A 23,706-nucleotide genomic window follows, 5' to 3' on the forward strand; every position below is an offset into this window, starting at 1 on the left:
AGCACTCCAGCAATGCATAAGAGGTGGAAGAGGAATGAGTGACGATAAACTAAGGAATCGAATATTTGAACTCTTCCAAGTTTACCCCATCTGAATTCAGTTTATCACCCAAAACCTCAGCTAGACGCTTTTTTTAGGAGTCACATCTTTCCTGCCGTCAAACCTCCGACAGGAGCTGCTGATTAATCGTTACATTAAAAATGTGATAATGAGAGAAATCTGCAGTGGAGGACTTCAGATGTGAACAGGTCGTGTCTGCCAACTGTGCCGCCACGGTGACAGCACCCTCTGATTGTGGCGGCAAACAGCTGTCAGTCCGGCTGGGAGACGCCAGTGATGAGGCGTTTGTGTTTGAAAACAAACCTTTTAAAAACATGCCTGCACAGGAGCGCCACACGGGATCACGATGACTCACGCTTCGTCATGAGGCGCGAGGACCTGAAGGCTCGTTTTATTTTCTCCACAGAGGGGGCCTGCAGGCTCCACCAGCCCAGATAAAACCAACAGTCCTCATTTATATTCGTATCTTTTCAGTCCAGGTCATTTGGGCCAGATTTATCTCAATTTTAAACCGATAAGACAGCATTCAGGACGTTAACGGGCCTTTTTGAGTCTCATTAAGAAAAAAAACAAAAAAAAAAAAAACAAAGCTCAAGTCTGGACAGTCACATTTTAATTATAAGTTTCATGTAATGCTGACAGAAGCTGGTGATGAGACCACAGTTACGCAATGAAAAACCAGAAGATGATGATTAAAGTTCTAATAATACAAATGTATAATGATTTCCTGTCCTGACAAAAGAAAGAACAGTTCTCCAGCCAAAGGTGTTACAGTGAGTGAACCCCAGAAAAGTTACACACAAATGCGCGTTATTGTAGCGCACCTTCCTGAATGCATTTGAATGGTGGGTGAGGACGTCAGTGTGCAACGGCGCATGAACGTTGTTGACACAACTGATTGTGTCTTTTGAACAAAGTGGAATATGAAGATAGTCAGAACGGAGCAAACTGAACTAATGGAGTGCTTATTTTGTGTTTGTTTGTTTTATCCTTCAATGAGTGAAGTGAGCGTTTCAGTTTTATCTGGAGAGTTAAGGAGGCGACAGGATGATAATATTGGCAATGAAGATGAGAAGAGCAAATAAATTTCATTCATAATTTATTCCACTGATCTTCAGTTAGTTTATGATCATTTTTGTTGCCTCTCACAGTTTTCCGGTTTATATTAAGGCCGACAGTAACAGTAACAGGGAGGTTTTCCAGTTTTATCGAGGCCTTTAATCATTTTTATTTGTTTAATCCATTCATCCACTTCATGCCACGCATCTGACTTCTGCTCTTTTAAGCTAACGACATCCTTTGTTTTTATAGTTTTAGATCGCTGATCAGAATAATAAGTAGTGTCAGGTCTGATTGCTGACTGTATTCTGCGCAGCAGAGATTCTACATAACATCCAGTTTTAATGGCTGTGATATATTTTGAGATTTTGGAGCACTGAGAAGTCTCTGAAGCTTCACTGATTATAATCGGGTACATCTCTGATGTGGTAGTTTTTCCAGACCTCAGTTTCGGATCATAACTGAGCTGCTGGGTTGACGTTCAGTCTCATGAGGTTAAAGGTTATTTAAAGTCTTCTAAGGAGGATCCATTGCTGATACCACGTATCAGGAACAAACGGTAACGGTGCCAACCTGTTTGTGTCGCGTCACCAAATATTGCCTCATGGCTTTTACTATCTCCTCCACCTCCCCGAAATAAACAGATATTTTTACTCTTGTCGTTGACCGTCAGCCGCTCAGTGTTATCACGGTGTTTCTCTATCTCAGGCTCTGTTATCCAACACGTAGGAGGCAGAAAACCAGCAGCCCTCAGCAGCATTTCACATATTCATCATACACACCACAAACCGATGGAAGTTTGTTTACAGCTAAAATAAAACTCCTCCCGTGTGACTTACCAAAAAAAAAAAAAAATTGCTTCTATTTCATCATTATTTGGAGACAAATGATCCAGTGTGATATACAGAAAGAATGCGTGTGAAAGTGTGTGTGAGGCACTTACACTTTAAACAGACCATCTAAGTATTACAAGTTTTCATGATTTTTAAATGAGCGAATGGAAAAAAAAACAAAATGAGGTCTATAATTTTCTGTTGTGTTATTTCATTTAGGGGGACTTTTTTGTGTGATTATCAGGGCCTGAAATCACCACCAAAGTAAACAGTGTTTTATTTCCCGTCACATGCAGACACATCTGCAGCACCTTCAGGCTCAGGGGGGGGGAACGACCTTTGGAACCGTCAGAGAGGATTTACTCTTCTTATCGTTAAATACGACCTGGACGATCTGCAGCGGCCAATCAGCTGCGACCGGCGGCACTTCTGTGTACCATCTGAGGTCCTTTTCCGTGTCATTAACTGGCATGCTGTTATCAGCGGATCCACTGTGACGTCCTCTGTTTGCTGAGGACGACTGACACGTCCTCCGGTTTGTAACGGTGAAGAGTCTAAAACATCAGAAAAATGTATGATTTTTTTGAATCGTGATGAGAATCTACTTCGCTTTTACTGTCGTGTTTGTGTCCTTCAAGGTCCAACAGCTGGAACCTGCCAGTCCGGTTCTGTTCTCACCACTTTCTCCCCAATGAGCAGGAAAAACTTCCTTTAAGAGGCAGAACCAGGCTGGGGGGGCAGCAATCTGCCTCTACCGGTTGGTTACAGAGGGGTCACACTTTTTCAAAATGGCTGAGATCATTGTTGTAAGCAAAATATAATTTAAAACAATAAAACCAAATTATTAAATTATTAAATGGATCTAACATTTTTCAACAGATGCTCTCTCAAATGTCTCAATCATGATCAGCAACATTAAGCGATGTGTCTGTGTGGGCGCCTCGGGATAAAGGAGTCAGTCAGACGTGACTTAATGGGAGTCTTGTTCTTTGGAAATCAATCAAAAAAACTCCACGAAGAGATTAAAAACAAGAAGAAACAGGAAGCCAAAGAAATACAGAACCTAAACAGAAATGAGTAGTTTATCCTTTAAAGCCTGACGATCAGCCCCGTGCAAATTTAGCATTTTGATGTCGTCTCCTTTCCAACAAACAAACGACGCCTCAGTCCTGCTGAGCAGAAAACAGCCGTGCATTCTCCAGCATTGTTTTAGAATTAATGGGGCATCGCTCCGAGGAGCAGGAAACCCTTTTCAGAGCAGCATAAACATGTTTCTTCAAACCTACAAAGCCCGAGATTAGAGAGGCCAGCTAGACTGTAAAGAGCTTGGATTAAAACTGAACGTATCTTTACTCGCCCTAACTCGCTGCCTGCTTCACAGCTGAGATTTGGACTGGATTGGTATAGACGAGATTGTTATTATTAATATTATTATTATTATTATTTGGCAGGCAAGAGTGAAGCACCCAGAAAACTTTGCAGTCACTTAAGTCAAGCTTTCAGTAAAAGTACCACATAATTATGAGCTGAATCAAAATCCAAAGATAGCATCAGAAGCAATGCTATCTTTGTGTGTGTGTGTTTGTGTGTGTGTGTGGGGGCTTTATCAGACCCGTATTTACAGTTTCTCCCATGTGAAGTTCCACATGCTTGTCAGGATAAAGTCCCCATAACAGCCTTTATTTATCTGATCAGAGTGAATCTTGTAAATGTTCCACTCATTTGACTGCCATTAAAATGACATAAGAAGATCCAGTGGAACAAAAACGTTGTTTTATGGGTGTGTGTTTGTGTGTGCTCATGATTTGAAGGGAGTGTTGTTGCAGTCATGCTTCAAACAGCCGCCTCCCAAAGCGTGGAGTCTGTTTCAGGCTGAACCTGATCCAGCGCACCTCGACCTCGGCTGACCTCGGCTGACCTCTGCTGTGTAACCTTTCTGTTTCCAGTGACCTTCATCCGTCTTTAAGGCGTTTTCGGGCGGAGCTCCGAGTAAAACTTTGAACCCGCGGTTCAGTTCTCTGCCAGCAGAGTGATTGTTTTACGTTGGCTATGTCTGAGTTTATGGAAAAACATTGACATTTTAGAGGGAGTCCAGTTTAGCAAAAGAAAAAGATGAAATAAGTGAATGTTAGTAACTAGCTGGAGACATTTATCGCTTTGGTTGTTTCAAAGTGCTAAATTTGCCCCCACTTTTTACTTTAGAACAACCAAACAGTTGTTAGCAACGGTAACTAAGGAAGAGAGGCCTTGTTGCTGGTTGCTTGGCAACTTGCTATGACAACAAGACAACTCCAGAAAATACTTTTCTCACATTTCGTGCAGATTTGGGGGCAAAAAGTAAATACATTTTTTTGAATTGTGAGATATTTGTAGGCACGTTTCTGAACCGGCGCTAAAATAATATAATTCTCATTTTATTAAAAAAAGAAGAGAATTCAACCACTTTTTTAATGATGCTTTTATTTAGTTTTGGGTAACATTTAGCCTCTTCAGTAACAGAGCTGCTGTCTTTAATCTGAGGCTGTTTCCTACAAAGTCTGTTTAAACAACTGAACATAAACAAACAGCACAAACTGACTCTGAGCAGAAGCTGCCTGTTTGAACACCATTTATCAAAAAGGAAACCATCTTAGCGGGAGAACAAAACAGAAACCGTGTAATTTATTGACAGGTTCATCATAAACAAAGATGAAATTACATTATGTAAAAAAAAAAGTAATCAGATTTCTGTCTTGTCTGCATACAACTGGAAGCTGAAACAAACAGAAAAGAGTGGATGTTACTGTAATAAAAACTTGTCATCCGGCCCACATGCTGGATGTTTGGAGTCCGCCCCTCCTCTGCTGTTTGTGGGCGTGTCCTGCCGGTGGGACGAGCCTCTGTTGACAGTAGTAAAGCCTCCAAACACACACACACCCTCCGTCGGACACACACTTCACTTCTCACTCTCTCCCCAGTCCAGCTTTACGCGTCTCCTCCAGTTTTGCGCGTCTTTTGCGCACCGCCGCGCCGCTCCGGAGCTCCGAGCTGACCAGAGCTGAAGCCGAACTTCACCCACACCGGGAGGAAAAAATTAAATAAAACAAAAATACACACAAACAAACGGGAATATGGCGACGAAGTCTGTGGATTGTCTGAATCTGTCCGAGGAGCAGCTCAAACTGCTGGAGGACAGTTTCAAAGGCTGCAAACATCCGGACGGGGCGACGCTGATGTTGGTGGCTGCTGAGTGCGGACTGTCAGAGGAGGACACACAGGTGAGTGAACCGGGCCAACACCGAGCCAACACCGAGCCAACACCCCCTCTGTCTGTCCAGGGTTTGGAGCTCGGTCGTTGTTTTTGGCACATTTACGTGCTCGGACAGGTTACGCAGCATTTTTATTTTTTCCATTTGGCTGAACGTGGAGAGCTGAAGGAGATTCTTCTGCAGTTATTTATGATCTAAATTCTCTGATATCTTTACAAAGACTCATGGCAGCTGTTTCCATCAGAGTCTCTGCGCTTCATTCAGTGTTCAGATTTGAAACGACCGCTTTTCTCAGGGCTGGAGGAGGATTTTAATCAAAAAGAATAATGTTACCAGACTCCAGTCCAAGTAAATTCCCTTTAGCCGAGTTAAAATCCCACATTAAAGGCAGTTCATTCATTAAAAACAGGACAGGTACAACATTTGAAACTGCAGGTTTGTGAAGTTTATGAAGTAAAATGAAATAATTCAGCTTTACTCTGAAATACAGCGAAGCATCAGTGCAAGTATCTAAATGATGATGATGATTATTATTATTATTATTATTATTATTATTTAATTTCTGTGCACTCAAGCCATGACAACAAAAAAACAACTCCACAAATGTGGAGGCCTGGACAGGAAGTGTCACTTTATGGTGTCACAGCTTAGTAAAGAAGTTTACAAGTCGTGGAGGTTATCAGAGTCACTATCAGTGTCTGAGTCAGGTGACTTCTGAGGAAACAACCATCCTGGACACAAGCCGAGGTGGATCAGGTGGACGGTGACGGTGCTGAGCGATGAAATGATCCGCTGATCACAAGGCCCCTCCAGCTCTGAGAACGACTCTTGTTCTGCCTCACAAACGGTGATTCATCCGTTCAGGGTGGCTTCAGGTTCAAAGAGGCCTTGCAGTCCGAGCCACAGTACGAAAAGACGAGTGAAGCCTGAAACGAGCAGTTGATGTCAAATAACATCAAGCAAAAGTTCAGAACGGTCCCTGATTTCAGTGAACTCACTGTCTTTTGGATTGGGCTGTCGCTCAATTTATTTATTAGGTGGCAATCCACGAGGCTCGATGGGCCCTCACACAAATCCACAAAACTCGACCAACAATAGTCGCTGAACGTCTTTTTTAAATTCCAAGTTGATTTGACGGGAAAGGAAACCGCAGACAGGATAAATGGTTTCAGCGGTAGTTTAGTGGAATAGAAAGACAGTTTTACATGTTGAACCGTCGTACTCTTAAGTTTGGGTGTGAAAGTTCGTTGTTGCTGTTAGAAACAGCATTTTAAAGGTCCACTGTCTTTGTTTTCCAGAGCTTTCATCCATCTCGATGAGGTTTTGATTCTGTGTCCTTTAACTTTTATTAGACATTGAAAGAAATATGAGGACACGACAACAAACACTCCACTTTCAGGAAGATGATATACTGAGAGATTTAAAGAGGAAATAACTGTAATACCACGTTATTAACGAGGAATTCGGTTCCTATAGACTCCCACTCTCCGTCTGTCTGGGGAACGCCTTTGGCCGACTGCAAAGTCAGAGCAACTGTCACATCAGGAGCCAGATGTGAAGCTTCAGAGCGCCGATAACAACAAGTGAAGTTATGCAGGCACCTCCAGTAGCATTCCTCTCCTACAGAGGTCACTGTGAAAGTGAGCGTGTTCATTTGGAATAAGAATCAGTGGGCTGTTCCTTCCTGTGCAGGATTTACCAGGCGAACACTCTGACTGTGTGCTGCGAGGTGAAGCCCAACATGTAAATTCTTCCAGTCACCTGCGCTGGCGAGACATCGAGTTTGTTTCAGAGGCAAATTTCTGTGTTTGTTGTTTTTGAGAGAGAGAGAGAGAGAGAGAGAGAGAGAGAGAGAGAGAGAGAGAGCAATCCCAGCACAAGCATCCACCAATCGATGACTCGCGCACGTCCGACATGTTTTCTGTCACTGCTGTTTCCACAAACCAGTTCCTCAGGATTTCTCAGGGCACAAAAAAAAAAAAAAAAAAAATACTGCTCTGCTCACATTTCATACTGATGAGTAACTAATTGCTTCATGTTGAGAAAGAAAATTCACATGAGGAGTTTATGGGGTATTATGTAAAAGTTGCGCCAACACCAAATTTCTTCTTTCAGTGATAGTAAATCGGGTAAATCTTTGATTTGACACTAAGATCCCACCAAACAGAGAAATGGCCTAATTACTAAGAAATGGAAACAGTCGGTTGAAAGCCTTCATATCTGCGAAGAAGAAGTTACTGAAGCCGATTTGAGTTCGTTCCGTCGGTGTAAGGTCGGCAGCTCCAACGTGGGAACCGTTTTGGTCTGCAGGTCAAAGTGTCCTCGGGGAAAATACTGGACCCGAAATGATCTCCGATGGCTGTTTCTGCGTTTGGGTGCATGAATGTGGCTCCTGAGTGTAAAGTGGCCAGTGAGACTAGAAGTCCATTTAACCATTGACAGAAAAGGGGGTTATGGGTAAGGTCGCAGGTCGCCGATGAGAACTGGAACTCAATGAATGCATTGTGCAGATGTGCACACCAAACAAGCTGAATGTTTGTCTCGTCAGGATGTGGAGTCAGAGAAAGGCATTCTACGTTATCCTGGCAGTCAATCCCAACAGCAGGCCTTCCTGTTAAAACGATTCTAAACGGATTTGGTCATCGTCTCGGATAATCACAGGAGTGTTTTATAGGTCAAGAACGTTTTGTTTTTAAACTAAGTCCTCCTCTGGAGTTGCTGAGTCTAACCTTTCAGCGTGCACAAAAGGTGGGAGAGATGGGGGAAACCCGGTCCAGGCACGGTGAGCTCACGCTCTGGCCGCTCTTCAGTCCCAGCTGATGTTTTCTTTCCTGGTCCTCTGTCTGCCACACGCCTCCTGTTTGAGCGGTCGGATTTGGTAACCGCTTTTGTCGGAGAAAGTTCAGCTGAGGAAAGCTGCAGCTCCTTTCACACATTTTATAAGTTTTCAGTGCTCGAAGTCTGTTATGTAATTTATTCTTGGTCACTGGGCAAACGTGACACAAGCGTCCTTGTATGGGCGAGCGGGATCATAAATCTTGAGATATTTGTTCAGAAATGGCACGTGTGTCACAGTTATACAGTCATCCAAAGGTCTTTTGGCTGCTGACTTCCACAGAAAATTACACTTTTAGGGACTAAACCAGCTTCAGCTGAGAATGACAATAACTTCCATTTTTGAAAAATCCCCAGAATACAGGATTTCATGACCAACTACTTTTTTCTGAAAGTGATTCAGTCCCTGCCTTTTTTTTTTTGAACTCCAAATGGGAATTTCATGTGTGGTCAGTAGAAAATGTGGAAATGACACATCCAGACGTGTTCTGGGGTTTTTAAAGCTTTATCAGGATGATGTCACTGTTGTTGTGGATCCCTTGACAACGTGTGCGGTGAAAACAGCGATGTGGCGGGTCAGGGGTGTGCGTCGCAGCTCTCAGTGTGTAACGACACACGTCCCCGATTCTCAGCTAAAGTGACGTGGAGACGTTGGTTTTCTGCGGTTTCTCCCACACAGCTTCACCTCGGGGTCACCTCGGGGTCACCGCTGGGGCCACAGGAGTCAGCCACCACATTTAAATGTGACTGTAATGTGAGCATGAAGACGACGAGAGTCAGAAAGGAAAAGCTGCAGTTTGTTCAAAATATTTCTGTTTTGAGGATCAAAAGTTCAAACTTAAGAGCAGCTTAAACTTAAGTTTCATCCTGAAACCTTGTCATTATATATCCTTTTATTTTTATAGCTTCTACTGAAATATATATAAATATATATAACCCCACGGAGGGACTAATAAAGGATTATCTGATATCTTAATTCAGATTCATTAAGTCACCCTCAGCCGTCCTGTAAATCGTGTTATATCCTTTTTTGGGTCATATTCAACGTTACACGTTGTTTCGATGGTTGTTTGTTTTTTTTTTAAACATGGATTTTACATGTTTTCAGTGCCGCCTGTTAAACCCCTGGATGCTAACATGCTAACTTTAGCATGCTAAACTACTAAGTGTCAACTTTATTTCAGCCACAGTAACCACAGAGTTTATTCACAGCCGGCTCCTGTCTGACTTTCTATTTGATGAAGACTCGTATAACTTACATGTTATTGTCTGTTTATTGTCTCCGTACAGATAAATGTATCTGAGGGTGAAATAACTGTTGACAATAACGGGACTCCACCGGCATCATTTCTCAGGAATATTCATGTCCTGATTGTATTTTTTGGAGCCGGGCCGGTTTCCTGATCGCTCTCATGTTTCAGGTCTTCGTGTTCGTGTCACCTGGTTTTCACTCGAACCCGTTTGTCTTTTGTCTCCTGCAGAAATGGTTCAAGCTTCGGAACGCACAGTGGCGGCAGGCGGAGGGTCTTCCGGCCGAACTGGGCTCGGTGCTGGACTGAGACTTTCCCACCTCCCCCCTCAGTGCTGACCCTGAACAGGTGGACCTCCCCACCTCTTCCCTTCTCCGTGTGTTCATCTCTCTTTTTGTATCTATGAAGCTATTTTAACTTACAGAATGTGAAGGTGTTTGAGTGTTGTTGCCAACTATAACCGCCGTGTTTACAGAAATAAACATATTGTTATAAGAGTGAACTGACTGGAGTCTGCTCTCAGGCCGTGCTGTACACGTGGGATCCAAACACACTGAGGAAGGCAGGTTAAACAATGGAAGGACGTTTTGGGCAGCAGCGGGGGGGGGGGCTTTTGTGCTTTTGTGCTTTTGTTTTCGTGCTTTGTTTACATGCGTGTCCATCAGCGGGGAGCAGGGCTGGACGCCGAGCTGCTCACTGGGCTATAAAAGATGTAAGGAAGCGCTGGGACAACAATAGATGCTGCTGGAATCTGCTGCCCAGGAACAGATCTGGACCGGGTCCAGCAGCAGAGATAGTAGCGGGGGGGGGGAGACGACATGTGAGCCGGATGAACTAAATGGCATCATGGCCTAAACAAACGGCAGGTGATGTCACGTCATTGTCCCTTTTTTTTTTTTCTCTCCTGTGACCGTGTTTTGTAAAAAGGATGTGATCTCCCATTTTTAACAAGTTCTACTGTTGCCCAGATATGAAGAACACGAGTTACTGAGCCGTATTTAAGTTTAGTTTTATTTTTTTAAAGAGCATTCATGAATATTTTATCTACCTTCTTATGAATTTCTTCATTGCTGCATCTGCTTGAATTAAGAAATTAATTCAGAAATTAAGAAAAATGTTTTCATTCTTAGCTGGAAACTGATTCACAGAATGAAAGAGTTCATTTATCTCATTTTAATGATTTCCTTTAAAGGATTGTGTAGCAGTGAAAGGTGGCACAAGCCAATAAGATTGTGTCCTTATAATGAGCAGCTGTGTCATGTTACATGTTATATAGAGACTAAAAGGTTAACTATAAAAAATAGAACCTAATGATCTCATTTAGATCAGAATATCATCAAATATTTAATATCCTAGACAATATCCTGAGGCGGTTCAGTTTGTGAGTGTGAGCGCTGCGTTTGTGGGAACAACAAGCACAACGAGCTCGACAGAAACCAACACCGACCCGACAGGTAGTTCCACTGCTCATAAAACATTGCACAGCATTTCTGCTGGATCAGCTGCGCACACACACACACACACACACACACACACACACCTCTTAGTTCGATCCTTCTAAAAGACATTTGAGCCTCTCAGAAATACACAACACTCACACACTCAGTGCGGTGGTGTGTGTTTCCTGAGCCCGGGGTGTTTTCCTCTGCTCATCTGACTGTGAAACACCCAGCAAAGAAAAAAAAACACACAATATCACACACATGTTGCTCAAGTCCCCACTGAAAACATACAGTGCCCCCCACCCCCCATAAATCAGAATTTCACCCTTCAGTCTGAATGATTTCTTTGACGACATGCTGATGTCTTTATTTCTTAAATGATTGTGTCCATCTGCTGCAGATCGAACAACGTTATTACCTCAACACGAGCTTGTGTAACTTCATTGTTTCACAACACACATTTCAGCACAGTCACATTTTCATTTTCAGCTCTGGAGTATAGTCGTCGTTTTTGCGTAGCGATGTGTTGCAACGTCTCGTGTAAATCTTGAAATTGCTGCCAAATTCGACTCTGAATCTTTACTTGCAGCTCTACTGAGCGTGTTTCGGTTTTTTATGACTCACAACTTCACGAAAGAACAAAGCAAACAAGGTGGAGCGTGTAGCAGCTAAACGGCTAGCTGCTTCCCTCAGCAGGTGGCGGAGCCCCAACCAGAAGCTAAAAGAGGTTGAACGCAGGTTCATCAGCTGGAGCTGTAGATAAAATACAGTTATCATTTCACATATCAGCTTTAATCATGTTGTTTTGCTTGTTACAGACAATTAAATGTGACCAAGTGAAGGGTCAGAGGTCACAGAGGCCCCTTTCCACGTGCGCCGCCTCTCCGGCAGTTTCTCCCGGAGTCACTGCAGTGAAAAGGCGATCTGAGCGTTTGATGCGTCGCCATAAGAGCCTGCGAGCACGCGGGCAGAATTTGAATGGAGTCTGGTTTTGTCTGTTGCTAAGAAAACTCGGCAGAGCGGTGAGGAATCTGTCATTTAGAGGCTGCCAGGCTCGGCCTGCGTCACCCTCTGCAACCTGATTTTTCCTTCCCCTCAAAGTGACGCCGACCCGATCGCCCCGTCGCCTTCGCTCTCGCCGTCAAGCTGACATTTCTCTACTGGGACTCTTTTTTTTTTTTTTTTTTTTTGATTGTCAAACGTTTGATTAGTTTATGGTCTGACACATTAATGGCTGGTAATTTTGATTAATTGATTGAGAAATGAGAAATGGTTCAGATTAGATTTTGGTTGTGAGCACGCGGTCCTGTCTTTCTTTCACAGTGCAACGTGATAAACGCAGAAGGAAACAAAAAAACTGCTCTGAAAAAAAAAAAAAGCAACAGTGAAAAGAAGCTGGATGGAGAAAAATGAGGAGAAAAGCTGCCACATCGGAAAAGTGAGTTAGCATTCAGCAAAACAATCCAGAATTTCCATCAGCGACTGCATCCTTCCAAACAAACAGATAAAATTCATCACAGCTGGGACTGTGACTGTGTTGATAGTGTGGCGCTCCACCCTGGGGTGAGTCAGGCTGATGTTTTGGTGGATTTACAGCCTCGTTTCAGTGAAAGGGAAGGTACAGCCTCCTCTAAAGGACCTAAACTTACACACCGTCGCTCGGCTGACGATTAGTTGATATTCGTCAGATTGAGAGTTTTGCACTCGTCTGTTTCTCCTGTCGCTGCTCTCTGCTCAGGGGAGGTTTCTGTTTGCGGCGGCTTCCTGTGACTCCACCCTGGCACGGTTACACCATGCAAACCAAAGAAATGAAATTCAAGCTGTTTGTGACACAGATCATAACCGGGCTGGCTTTAAAACATTCTGGCTCTTCGTCACTGTCAAGTCCGAGTTGTGTTTCGTCGGTGCAAAGCTGGAAAGTATGAACACAGAAAGGAGTGAGTGTCAGAGCGCTGGCTGTCCGGCTTTAACTGCAGCACTTCCTGTGTTTATTTGCACACAACGTCCTGTGTGAGGCTGCTGGCACAAAATGTGTGACAACAAGAGGGGAAGGGAAAAAAAAAAACACCACCACAACACAAAGACACAGTGGACTTAGGATAAGAAGTGAACGTACAAACAGATAAACCTGCAACATTCACTTTGTAATCTCTGATGGAGGACACAATAAATACGCAGCCTACATGAGATTACCCAGAATTACATCCACGATCAGTTAGAGCTGTATTTGATCACGTTTGCTTTGTTCCACACGTCGAGGAGCGAATCTGAAGTGAGGCTGACAGGAAACAAACGACAGCAGCTGACCACCTGACCGTTCAGACATTTTCAAAAAGTTATTACAGTATGAAAAAACAACAGCAGGTGGAAAAACAGCCCCATCCGGTGGATTCCCATGATGCACTGTGGCCCCCCCAAACACACACGTTTCCTTCCTGTACAGTCCCAGGTCATGATCGCAGCAGGTTAATCCCAGATTAGCCTCCCAGCAGGACCTGGGTTCAATCCCTTCTGAAGGCCCGGAGCCGGGCCGTAAACCTACACTGTCCCTCGGCCTCTGGCCCCCGGCACCCGGCCCCTGACCCCTCGGGCCCTGGCCCCCAGTCCCTCAGCCCTCAGCCCCTGGCCCCTGGCCCCTTCAGCCCTCAGCCCCTGACCCCTCGGGCCCCGGTCCCCAGTCCCTCAGCCCCTGGCCTCTGGCCCCCGGCACCTGGCCCTCAGCTCCTGGCACCCGGCCCCTGACCCCTCGGGCCCCGGCCCCCAGTCCCTCAGCCCCTCAGCCTTCGGCCCCTGGCCCCCCAGCCCTCGGCCCTCAGGGCACTGACACACTGTCCCGTGTTGGTTCACAGTGGATTCCCAAACCGCAGCAGGAAGTCAGGACCTCTAAGCGGAGCACAGCTGAGACCTGGACCAGGATTCAGAGTTAAAAAAAAAAAAAAATCAACAAACTATTCAGTGTTTTCAGTATCACAGAGAGTTTGAGGATCTTTAGAAAGATTGAAGATCGAAACGTATTCAGCATCACTTTAACAAATGAAATCTTAAAATCAGAATGGGGTATCATGTTTTTGTTTAAGGTGGACCAGCACTGACTTGGTGTTTCTCCAGCTCCACTGTGGCTCCCGCAACCTGATTTCACAGATAATGTCAGATGTGTGTGTGGTAATGTGAATTATAATGACAGCAGCCTTCAAAAAAAAAAAAAAAAGCCGAGAAAGCTGAGCCAAAGTCGAATGAGAACCAGACTGGAAAACAGAAGATGTACATCGTGCAAGCAGAGAATCCATCAAATAAACATCGGGCTGACGACAAAAAAAAAAAAAAAAAGTCATGTTGAGGAAACAGTTTGGTTTTAGAGAAATGTTTCAAATCTTTCAACTTCGTTTTTCTGAGTTTTGAGTCTTCTGGGTTGTTTTTTTTTTTTTTTTACTGGCATCATTAAAATCCTTTCTCTGTTTAGAGAACACACCAAAAAGTCCAAATCTCCTCTGAAAGGATGAAAATAGAAGTTGACTTGTGTCAGAGGGACAGAAAGGAAGACTGTGTTGAAGTCTATGGGGAAAAGGCCCCAGCTTCCATTTAATTTGACGCCTGCCAGCCGGCCGGACACGAGGGGCTTCCAGAGGGAAGGTTCTTACAGTCCAGATCGATTCCTCCGGACGTCCGAGCCGGCAGCAGATGCTGGTCTGCCTCAGTCTGGGCAGCGACGGCCGGACCAGACGCTGAGAGAGCCGGGCTCTTCAGGATGACGAGGACACGATGGAGGCAGCAGTCTGAGGGGCCGACACACACACACACACACAAAATTATCAGCCTGCAGGTTTTTCTGTTGCTCTGGAAGTCTGGATGGATCCGTTTGGGTCGGGGATCAACGTGCCAGATGGGACAGTTGATGTCACACTGCGGGACCGACAGAGACACCTTTCAATGTGAAGCACAACAAACACATAATTGTCTCCATTTTTGTGTTTTCCCCACCAACAGAACTCAAACAGTTTCATGGTCCGGGAGCTTTTTGGTGGTTTAATGGCCCATAATCAGCTTTCTGGTCTATTTTAGAAAAAAAAAAAAAGCACAAGAAGGGTGAGATATGTCTCACAGGTCTTCACATTTTACATTTTCAGCTTTTGTTTGGCTCATAAACACACTTTATCTGACTATTTCATTCAAATCTTACATTTAAAGGTCAGATATTTTTACTCTTCGGTGCTTATGGAGGTTTGACTTTTACATTTTCATTAGAAATTCCTAATAACGCGCTGAGCTCCCTTCCTAAGATGGATTCTTATTACAAAAATATCTTTGACCTGTTTAACTTCAGTCTTTGACTTTTATCAGTCTTGTGATTCTGCCTTGTGGTTTTGTCGGTTTCCCTTTTCCGTGTTGTTCCTTCAGAGCAGCAGCATGTGATGTTGACATTTCAGATCGCTGGTGATGTTATTTTTTTGGGGAGTGCATTTCAAACTGCAGTCTGTGTAATATCTACAGTTTAAATGAGCCAAGCAAACGTTCATTTTTGTGCACTGGGCTCAGAATATGAATAATATGAATAATATGTTTTGAATTTTCATCAGTGCCCAACAGCACCCTGCTCTGTGGCTGCTGCCTGCCGATTGTCCCCGGGGTCCTGAACTTGGACAATGAGCTCTATTGTCTCGGCTCCTCACACTCCCACAGTCTGACGCTGAAATAACAGATGTCCAAACTCTGGCTTCCTCGGAGCGGAGACGTTAGTGTTGGATGGGAGCCCTCTTCTTGGCCTTCTCATGTTTATGATTTGTTTTATTCTGCAGCGATTAAATCCTCGACTTTGGTTCGTATTTGGAGGGAGAGTGAAAAACTTTTGGAGTTTAGAGTCACAAATCTGCCAAAAGTCTGGTGACATGGAGGTCTACTGCAGAGCCGGATGATAATCTGTAAAACAGATACCTCGCTGTGGAGTCACGGAGCTGCTGGAAAAAACATTTATCCGCATTAAAGCAGGAGTTTGATATGAAACATATTCAAGTCTGTTTCTGTGGGTGGAGAAGAAAAAAGCATTCTATTTCCTGTCTTTGGACAAACTGATTAATTAGCTCATCATTTAAGAAATGAAAATCCATAGACCAATAAAATTGGAATTTTAGAGACAGCTATCAGTTTGTTAAGAGCACTTTGCTAAAACTGCACAGTTTCGGAGTCATTTATTGATGCACTGTTGGCCGGACTGGAAGAGATCACCTGACGTCTCATCCAGCATCCTCGTCGTCGTTATCTATGACCAACAGACCTGCGATATGTCTGAAGAGGAGCAGTGAAAATTTGTCGCCGCTCCATGAAACTCCATGAGAAAATATTTTTGAATCATTTGGAAAACGTGGATCGACGACCAGTTTAAAATTACACGACAGGAAAGTTTTGTTTTAACCTTTCAGCTGAATTTGAAAATAACTTCATCTCAGAAAGTACCGTTGGACTTTGGAGCTGCTGCTGCTTTGCCTCAGTTAAACGTCGCTGCTGGAGTTTGGAAGACTAAACCCGTTTGCTGGGAGCTGCTGCTCCTGGTTTTGGGTGTTGACAGGCGGACAATGTTCTCGTACTGGAACGTCTTGGAGGAAGGACGCTGGGTCTTCCTGGAGAACCTCACCGCCTCCTCCTTCCTGCAGGAAAATGGAAGCTATAACACATCCATTATAATGTGGTGTGTTGTGAGCCTGGAGGCAAAACAATGTCTGAGGAGGAGGCCAAGAACAATGGAAGAGTGTCATAACTCAGCTGATGACGAAGGTATGAGTGGAAAATGATCAGCAGCAGAAACAGATAAATCTGGTTAAATTCTTAATTTAGACTGCGGATTGTTTCCTGCTGACAAATTTAGTCCTTGTTCTCAAAGTTATACATGAGGCGTCTATCAGAGTGTGATCTGATTCATAGATATCCACCAACACACACACACACACACACACATGGCTGAAAACTACAGCTGAAAACCAGCTGCTGGTCTCAGAAGTTAGACACACGATAAATTTAGAGACGGATGAACACATTGTTGGTTTTACCTTTTTTTCCCCCCGAACCATTTATCTTTAACGGCTGTTCACTAAGAATTTCATGAAAAGTCCTCAACTCTTTAGAGCTGAGTGATTTAAAATACAGTATTTACTCCACTACATGATATTTTGGTTATTAAAATCTTTAAAATAAAATTTACTTCTGACTAACGGGGAAAATAAAACTTTTGTTGTAAAGACGCTGTGTACTGACAATAAAGGCTATCTTGTCTTAAAAATCACCACCATGAGGTTATTCCTGTTATTCTCATAACATATTAATCACTTATTCTTTAAAAAAACGATTCATTGAATCGTCGATCAACATGAAATTAAACTTTATTGAGCATATTTGGGGTTTTTGTTACAGATCATATGATTAATAAATGTGTATTGAATAAAGGCACCAGCTGTCACACTGTTGGTATCCAGGTATAAACCAATTTGTTATCTGAGATAATTAGATGAGACCTCCGGACTGCAGACTGATTAGATGTGGAGCAGCTGCGTCGCTATCAGACGTTACAGAGCTGCAGACACTCTCATCGCAGTCCGTCCTGAGTTTTCATCGGCTTGGATCAGCATCGCCTCGCATCACATGGTCCACGGCCCGAATCTCTGATCCTGGTCTGAACCAGACCAGCAGGTGATCATCAGTTACAGTTAATTATTATTTCTTTCCTGGAGGCCGAGCTTCCTGTGGGGGCTGTGTGATTGAATTACACTGCGTGCCGCTTTGCTTTTAATGTGACAGCTGAGTCAGGAAGCAACAAATGATATCAGAAATGAAAGCCTCGGGAGAGGGAGGGGAGCTACCATCTGAGTCTTTCCTGCAGCTAATTGAGCCTAGACAGCTCTCAGGGGTGATCGCCGCCTTTGTCTGTGATGCAGCTGGCATCGGTCCTGAACATCACTTTGACGGTTTTCTCAAATCATCGGGCCGACTGCAGCCATTACTCAAACATTTCCACCATAATGTCAGTGAGAGCTCACGCACAGCCTCTCATGCCTTCTTGATGGAGTCCGGTTACCTCCGGTGGTCCTCCCTTGCTGAGAAGCCTCTTTTGTGCTGGGCCAGGTAATGGATTCTTGCACTTGGACCGGCTCCGAGGGCCGAAGCGGACAGGGGCCATATCGGCTCCTGGTTGCCCCAGTTCAGCTTCTCACTGACCAACGACAGAAAAAGGAAAGAAAGTTTTTGATGAAGAACCCGCAACTATGGAGAGGCTGAACAAATATTTTCCAATTCTCTCAATCAGACGTGCGCCCTGGAGGCCAAACATCTGTCTTTAACTGCGCCGATTCAGCGAGGCTTCTCTCGACACTGACCACACAGGCTATTGGGCTGCTGGAGTCAGTTTAGCGTTGGATCAACGAACAAACATTCAACCTCATATGATGTAACAGCTGGAAGAGAAGCCGTCTTTAAATTCTGAAAAGCTCTAAAAACCAAACAGGCAAACGGACGCCAGGCCGTCGTGATGCATCTTGCGGTATCAGAGAAGTTCATACGGCTCGGCCTCTCAGCACAGAGTCGTGGCCCAAACTGTTTTGGAGGTTTTGTGCTGCGCCAGCTCTGAGATTCTGCCAAAAAGAAACACAAAACATACACAAAAAGAATATCAGCATTAAATACTTTTGTCTTGTACTGTGTTTCAGGTAGTTTGGGTCCATGGAAGGAAACGTGTGATCCCCTCAAAAGGCCTTTTCTACTTTTTCTGGCAACACCCAGCAGATCTGTTTCTTAAGTTGGCTCCTAATCAAACTGAAAGTTTCATTTACAGAGGTTTTTCATATTACAGCTCTGCCTCACAGGAGTGAAAGAAGTAAAGTGAAAATGAGATAAGAGTTCATGACCCCCAGGAGGGGAAAGGTCAGAGCCGTGGTTGACCATCAGGTCTGCGTCTGTCAGTTTCTGAACAGTAAACTCAGTTATGGTGCCAGCAACAGTCTGATGAAATCATCTTTTTTGAGAATCACTGTTTCCAGTTATTGTACCAATTTTCGTAACTCTGGCTCATTCCAGCTTTTTGTGAAACTGAGCGAAGACTGAAAATATTACATCATTGATGAAAAGGTCCTGCCTGCTTTTATTAATCAACATGGCACCTCAGATTTTGGTCCATACACCCTCCACCACCCCGTTTGAACCAATCTGGTGAAACTCTGGCCACCACTTTTTTCGTCCAGTACTTTAAGCCAAACTTGTGTCAGATCAGAAAGTCAAACAGAGCAAGGGGGCGTGACCTGTTGGCAATTTGATCCTTAAAAATGGCGCCACCATGTGGCCGCTTGTGCTCACACAACAACAGCTTCAGTTTTCTAGAAATCTGGCTGAAATGAAAACTACTTGTCATTATTAAACCTGAGGAAAAAGATCATAAAAACTCTAATAATAAAAGCTGACACTACTGATAAATGGATAAATGTGGATCTTTTTCAATTTAATCTATTTGATCACTTAAACCTTAAAAAAAAAAAAAAAAACTGCAGTAAAAAAACCCCTCAAATATTAAATATGGACTTAAAATTATACATTAACATCTTAAACTGAATGAAATGAATAAATGCCTTTTTTAAAAAGTTAGAAATGAATAACAATAAATAAAAATTGTGCTACTTCACCTCTTTGATGGACCAAATCTGGAAGGTCTGTGATATTTGCCTGCAAGAATCAACAACAGGAGACGTGAGGCTGAAAACATCCGACCACAAACATCTGTTCAGTTAAAATCTACCTGTTTTGTCGGACACCATCTCGGCTGTGGGCTGGACGAGTCGACCTGTCAGCCGCTGATGGCGACAACGCACTGATCCCTAGCAACCAGCTCCCCACACCCACAGCCAACCACACACACACACACACACACACACACACACACGGACTCCTTGAAAACCGGAGTCCATCTCACTCTCTCAACACTTTCATTGTAGGAAGCGTTGAGGAAGTTGATACTTTGAGGTCGGCTGCGTTTCCTTCTGATTCCAGACGCAGATCAGAAAGGGCCAGGCGCTGTGCCAGGACCAGGTTTCTAGGTTTGCCCTCACCTCAGAGGTCAAAGCGCATCCTTGTGACTATTATTTATACAGCCTGTATATACAATGATAACACCACAGAAGTTTAACCGGAAACATTTTATTTAAACACTTAAAGAAACCGTATCAAACCGGGAAGCACCTCTTAACACGGTACTTTAACTTGTTATTGGAAAAAGCTACAACATTTTGGATGTAAATTCACATAAAGTGTGCTTTTCTGCAATTTTTACATTCCCCCCAAAAAACGGTGCATTTGGATGTTGAGCACAATTTCACAACATAGCTGAGTGAGTTTCATCAAAACAAGACAGTAATTACGTAAAACAGAAATTTTATTCAAAGGATGTATAAAAAAAAAATCATATGTTTTATATTCTCCTGATAAAATCAGACAGAGACAAAATGAAAGTGTTTTCTAAGATGTAATCCACCTCTGGTCAGAAAAGGCAGCTGTATAGTGTTAAAGTTGGGTAAATCATCAAAAAAAAAAAAACATCTGAATACTTCAGATCCATCTGCTGAACAGGAAGCTCGTCCTGTTGTCAAAACTGCACTCGACAAGTTTGAGTGTTGGCGGCCCCAAATGGTACAAAAGGAAAACTGAAAGTCTGACATGCTGAGCTGGGACTGATGTGTTTGTCCCCCTCATGGCGATATCACCCAGCTCGTACTGATGTTGACGTGTTAAAATATTCTGTGGATTACGATGCAAATCTGATATTCTACTTTGGTCTTCAGAGAAAAAAAAAAAAAAGAGGATATGACGCAAACAAACTGTTCGCTCGGCCAGACGGCCTGAAGTAAATCCACTGTGACTCCGTGCCATCGGACCGCATTAACGGCATTAAGAGCCGTCAGATCAGAGTGTTTTTAAAACTGCCTTCAATAAATAAAGAGTCTGAAAAAATAAAACCTAAAAAAAAAAAAAAATATAAAAATCCGTCAGAGCTGGTTATTTGGTAACAATTAAACAAAAACGGTCTTTAATCCCAACTGTAACAGACATTTCTCACAAATAATTCAAAGAGTTTCAGTGCAAAGAAACAAAAACGTGTGTGTGTGTGTGTGAACGTTTTATCTGCCTCCACAAACCATCTCTGTGATCAGGTCCCGAGCGTCCTGGACGCCCGAGCTCAGCTCCGCCTCTCCCTTCTTCACGTGGGTACCGAGAAGGAACAGCCGGCGCTCTCCGACCCCGGACAGGAACAGGGCCTCATGGAGGTCGGTGATGCTGCAGGCGCCTGGAAGATCCTGCAGACAAGAAGGCAAACATACGATCGGCCTCCGATTGTTTTGATACTTGATCTGAAGCCTTTTTAGATTCTGGATCAGATGTGGTGGTAATAATTTATATCCACAGAGCCGAGTCCTTTTGGTCAGAATTTGCTTAGTTGGTGTTAAAGGAACTTTGCCACTGACAAAGTTGAGCGACTTCAGATTGGCATGAAAAAAATAAAATAAATGCACAAATAATTGCAGCACTAAACACGATCCAGTGACAGAACAGAACGAGCACAGGAGGCGGAAACGTCGTAAAACAAATCTCACAAAAACCCAAACTTCAGAAAAAGGAACAACAGTCGGAGAGATTCGATGAGGAAAGATGATCGGTGTGAACGATAACAGCTTCTAATGCTGGTGGTGCTTTCGATTTTTTTCATTTTCATAAATCCAGACAAACCTTTTCTATACAAGTTACAACTAAAACTGAACACAGACAACAAAAATCTGATGTTAACGAGTTTGATAAAACAGGATTTGGAGTTTTTCTAAGCAAATTTAAAATGAAACTGATTTATTTCTTGTATTTGACAAAAACTACATTATTAACTGTTTATGGCTTATTGAATTGATCCACTATTCATATAATTCGTTTGTATTCTGGTTCCTTATTTTTCTGGAGCTTTACTTTGGACCAAATGATTCGCTGTGGCCGGTTTGTTGGAGCCAGTCTGGAGTGTCTCTCTGTCAGGCTCACCTGTTTGTTGGCCAGCACCATCAGCGGCAGGCTGGGATCAGACGCCAGCAGCTCGTGTAAATGCTTCTTAGCCACCGGGAAGAGCCGCGGGTCGGCGGAGTCGACCACGAAGACCAGCAGCAGAGCCTTGGACAGGTATCTCTGCCAATACGGCCGCAGCTCCTCTTTACCGCCGACTGACAGACAGAAAGCAGACGGCAACGCCGTCACATTCACCGCCACCTCTGCGTTTGTTTGCTGCCGGGGTTGAACCGGAGCTCAGACTCACTTTCTAGGAACTCGATGTGTAGGTCCTCCCTGCTGATGGACACGGCGTTGAAGCCCTGTGTGGGCTGCATGTCCTGCTCCGGGCTGCCTGTGGCAAAACAGTGCAGCAAACTGCTTTTCCCGGCTCCATCCAGGCCCAGAACCAGAACCTGCGTCCCCCGGGACTGCTGCACAGATACAACACCAGCACTTCAGCTTCCAAGGGTTACAAACACACAGCATTTGGCTCTCTGTATCAAAAATCTCCAGTTTATATAAACGTGATATAAAAAAAAAAATTTCTTTAATGGGAAACTCAACTGACTAACTTATTACAGATATGGTAGAATCTGCATGTAAACAATAAATAAAATATATATATTATAATAAAAATTATAATAAAAAAGACTCAGCTTGGAGAGAGTCTCATTGAAGTGAAGAGGAAAGTGGCTTCAGACATTTGGACGCCACTGTATGTCAGTTTTTTGATTATAAATTTAATTATCATTGCTAATTTATCACAGTAATTAATTTACTCCTACAACAACCTTTATGAGGGAATGGATGTTATTATACGAGATTCCCTCTGCCGTTTCTTTTTTCACTTTGGGATTTTTAGGCCCAGGTCTGTGTAATATTTCATATTATAAAATCAATTAGAGTTCAAACGAGACTGTTTTGATGAGATGCAAAACTGTCAAAGAGTGAAATGAAACCAACAGCAGAGGACACAACAACGTGTGTAGAGTGACGACAGGCAGCCCAAAGAGGAGCAGAGTGAATAAAAACGTGTGTGTGTGTGTGTGTGTGTGGGGGGGGGGGGGGTCTTAAATTGCCCGGGCCCTGGGGCCCCCTCCGGTCCGCCCCTGCTGGTTAGTTGGTGACAGGGATCATGACACACACTCTCCACCTGTGTGTGTGTGTGGGTGGTTGTGTGTCCAGTATTTGTCACCTTATTTTGGACTTCAGCAGCAGCCTCGGTTCTTTCTCCTCCCTCCACGGGGCCCGTCTCCTCCGGCGGCTCCGGCGCTCTCTTCTGCCCGGAGGAGGTCCACATCAGATAGGCGACTCCACCGGCGACGGCCGCGGAGGCGGCGAGGACTCTCAGGCCGAACATGGTGCTGTCCCTGCGGCGTCCTACGCTCGGATTAGACGGACATTATTATTATAATCTTTAATGTAACTTAACTTCTCCGCCTCCCCTCCTCCTCTCTTCAACAAGTGGATTAACACACAGGAAGCTCGGAGAACTTATTCTAACGATATTTCCGGGCTGAAGCGCGCTGGTCTCTGTGGGTGCAGTACCGGAGTCCGGCCGGCAGGGGCCGCCATTACTGCCGACTGCCCTTAAATCCATTAAAATCCCATTCCAACAGCACAGAGGAAACCAAACACTCAAATGTTACAATAAAAAAATAAATAAATAAATACAAATAAATAAAAAAAAAGAAAGCATCCGCCCACCCCCCAAATAAACTGAAGCATTTAATCAATAAAATGTTGCAGTTTGAGATGAAACCAGGATTTCCAGCATCTCAGGTCTGAACAAGTACATTTATTAACAAACGAAAAAAAAAGGTTTTACAAATAAATGTCAGGTAACAAAACAGAGATGAGAATAAATTCAAAGTGTTTATTAAATTAAAATGTCCTTTCAAATGAAGTGAAGTAATTTGAAGCTGAAGTT

General features: G+C 43.7%; 2 protein-coding genes across 4 annotated transcripts; one reads left to right on the forward strand and one right to left on the reverse strand.

Moving 5' to 3' along the window:
- The first annotated feature begins 4,856 nt into the window (after nucleotides 1-4,856).
- On the forward strand, nucleotides 4,857-9,787 carry hopx (HOP homeobox). The gene is made up of 2 exons (XM_029512605.1): nucleotides 4,857-5,209; nucleotides 9,517-9,787. Exons 1-2 carry the CDS (start codon nucleotides 5,063-5,065, stop codon nucleotides 9,592-9,594), a joined length of 225 nt encoding a protein of 74 aa, XP_029368465.1. The 5' UTR covers nucleotides 4,857-5,062; the 3' UTR covers nucleotides 9,595-9,787.
- Nucleotides 9,788-17,077: 7,290 nt separating this feature from the next.
- arl9 (ADP-ribosylation factor-like 9) lies at nucleotides 17,078-23,293 on the reverse strand. 3 transcript variants are annotated; one of them, XM_029512484.1, is made up of 7 exons: nucleotides 22,972-23,291; nucleotides 22,042-22,207; nucleotides 21,774-21,949; nucleotides 20,888-21,046; nucleotides 19,382-19,421; nucleotides 18,285-18,340; nucleotides 17,078-17,923 (listed from the first exon to the last, which is right to left on the reverse strand). In XM_029512484.1, exons 1-7 carry the CDS (start codon nucleotides 23,134-23,136, stop codon nucleotides 17,912-17,914), a joined length of 774 nt encoding a protein of 257 aa, XP_029368344.1. In that variant the 5' UTR covers nucleotides 23,137-23,291; the 3' UTR covers nucleotides 17,078-17,911. The 3 variants fall into 3 exon arrangements, with proteins under 3 accessions (XP_029368344.1, XP_029368343.1, XP_029368345.1); XM_029512483.1 differs by having other exon boundaries at nucleotides 17,078-18,340; nucleotides 22,972-23,293; XM_029512485.1 differs by lacking the exons at nucleotides 17,078-17,923; nucleotides 18,285-18,340; nucleotides 19,382-19,421 and adding an exon at nucleotides 19,430-20,708 and having other exon boundaries at nucleotides 22,972-23,290.
- Nucleotides 23,294-23,706: the final 413 nt, after the last annotated feature.

The sequence above is a fragment of the Echeneis naucrates genome, chromosome 10 (genome assembly GCF_900963305.1).
Source record: "Echeneis naucrates chromosome 10, fEcheNa1.1, whole genome shotgun sequence".
NCBI classification, from domain to species: Eukaryota; Metazoa; Chordata; class Actinopteri; order Carangiformes; family Echeneidae; genus Echeneis; species Echeneis naucrates.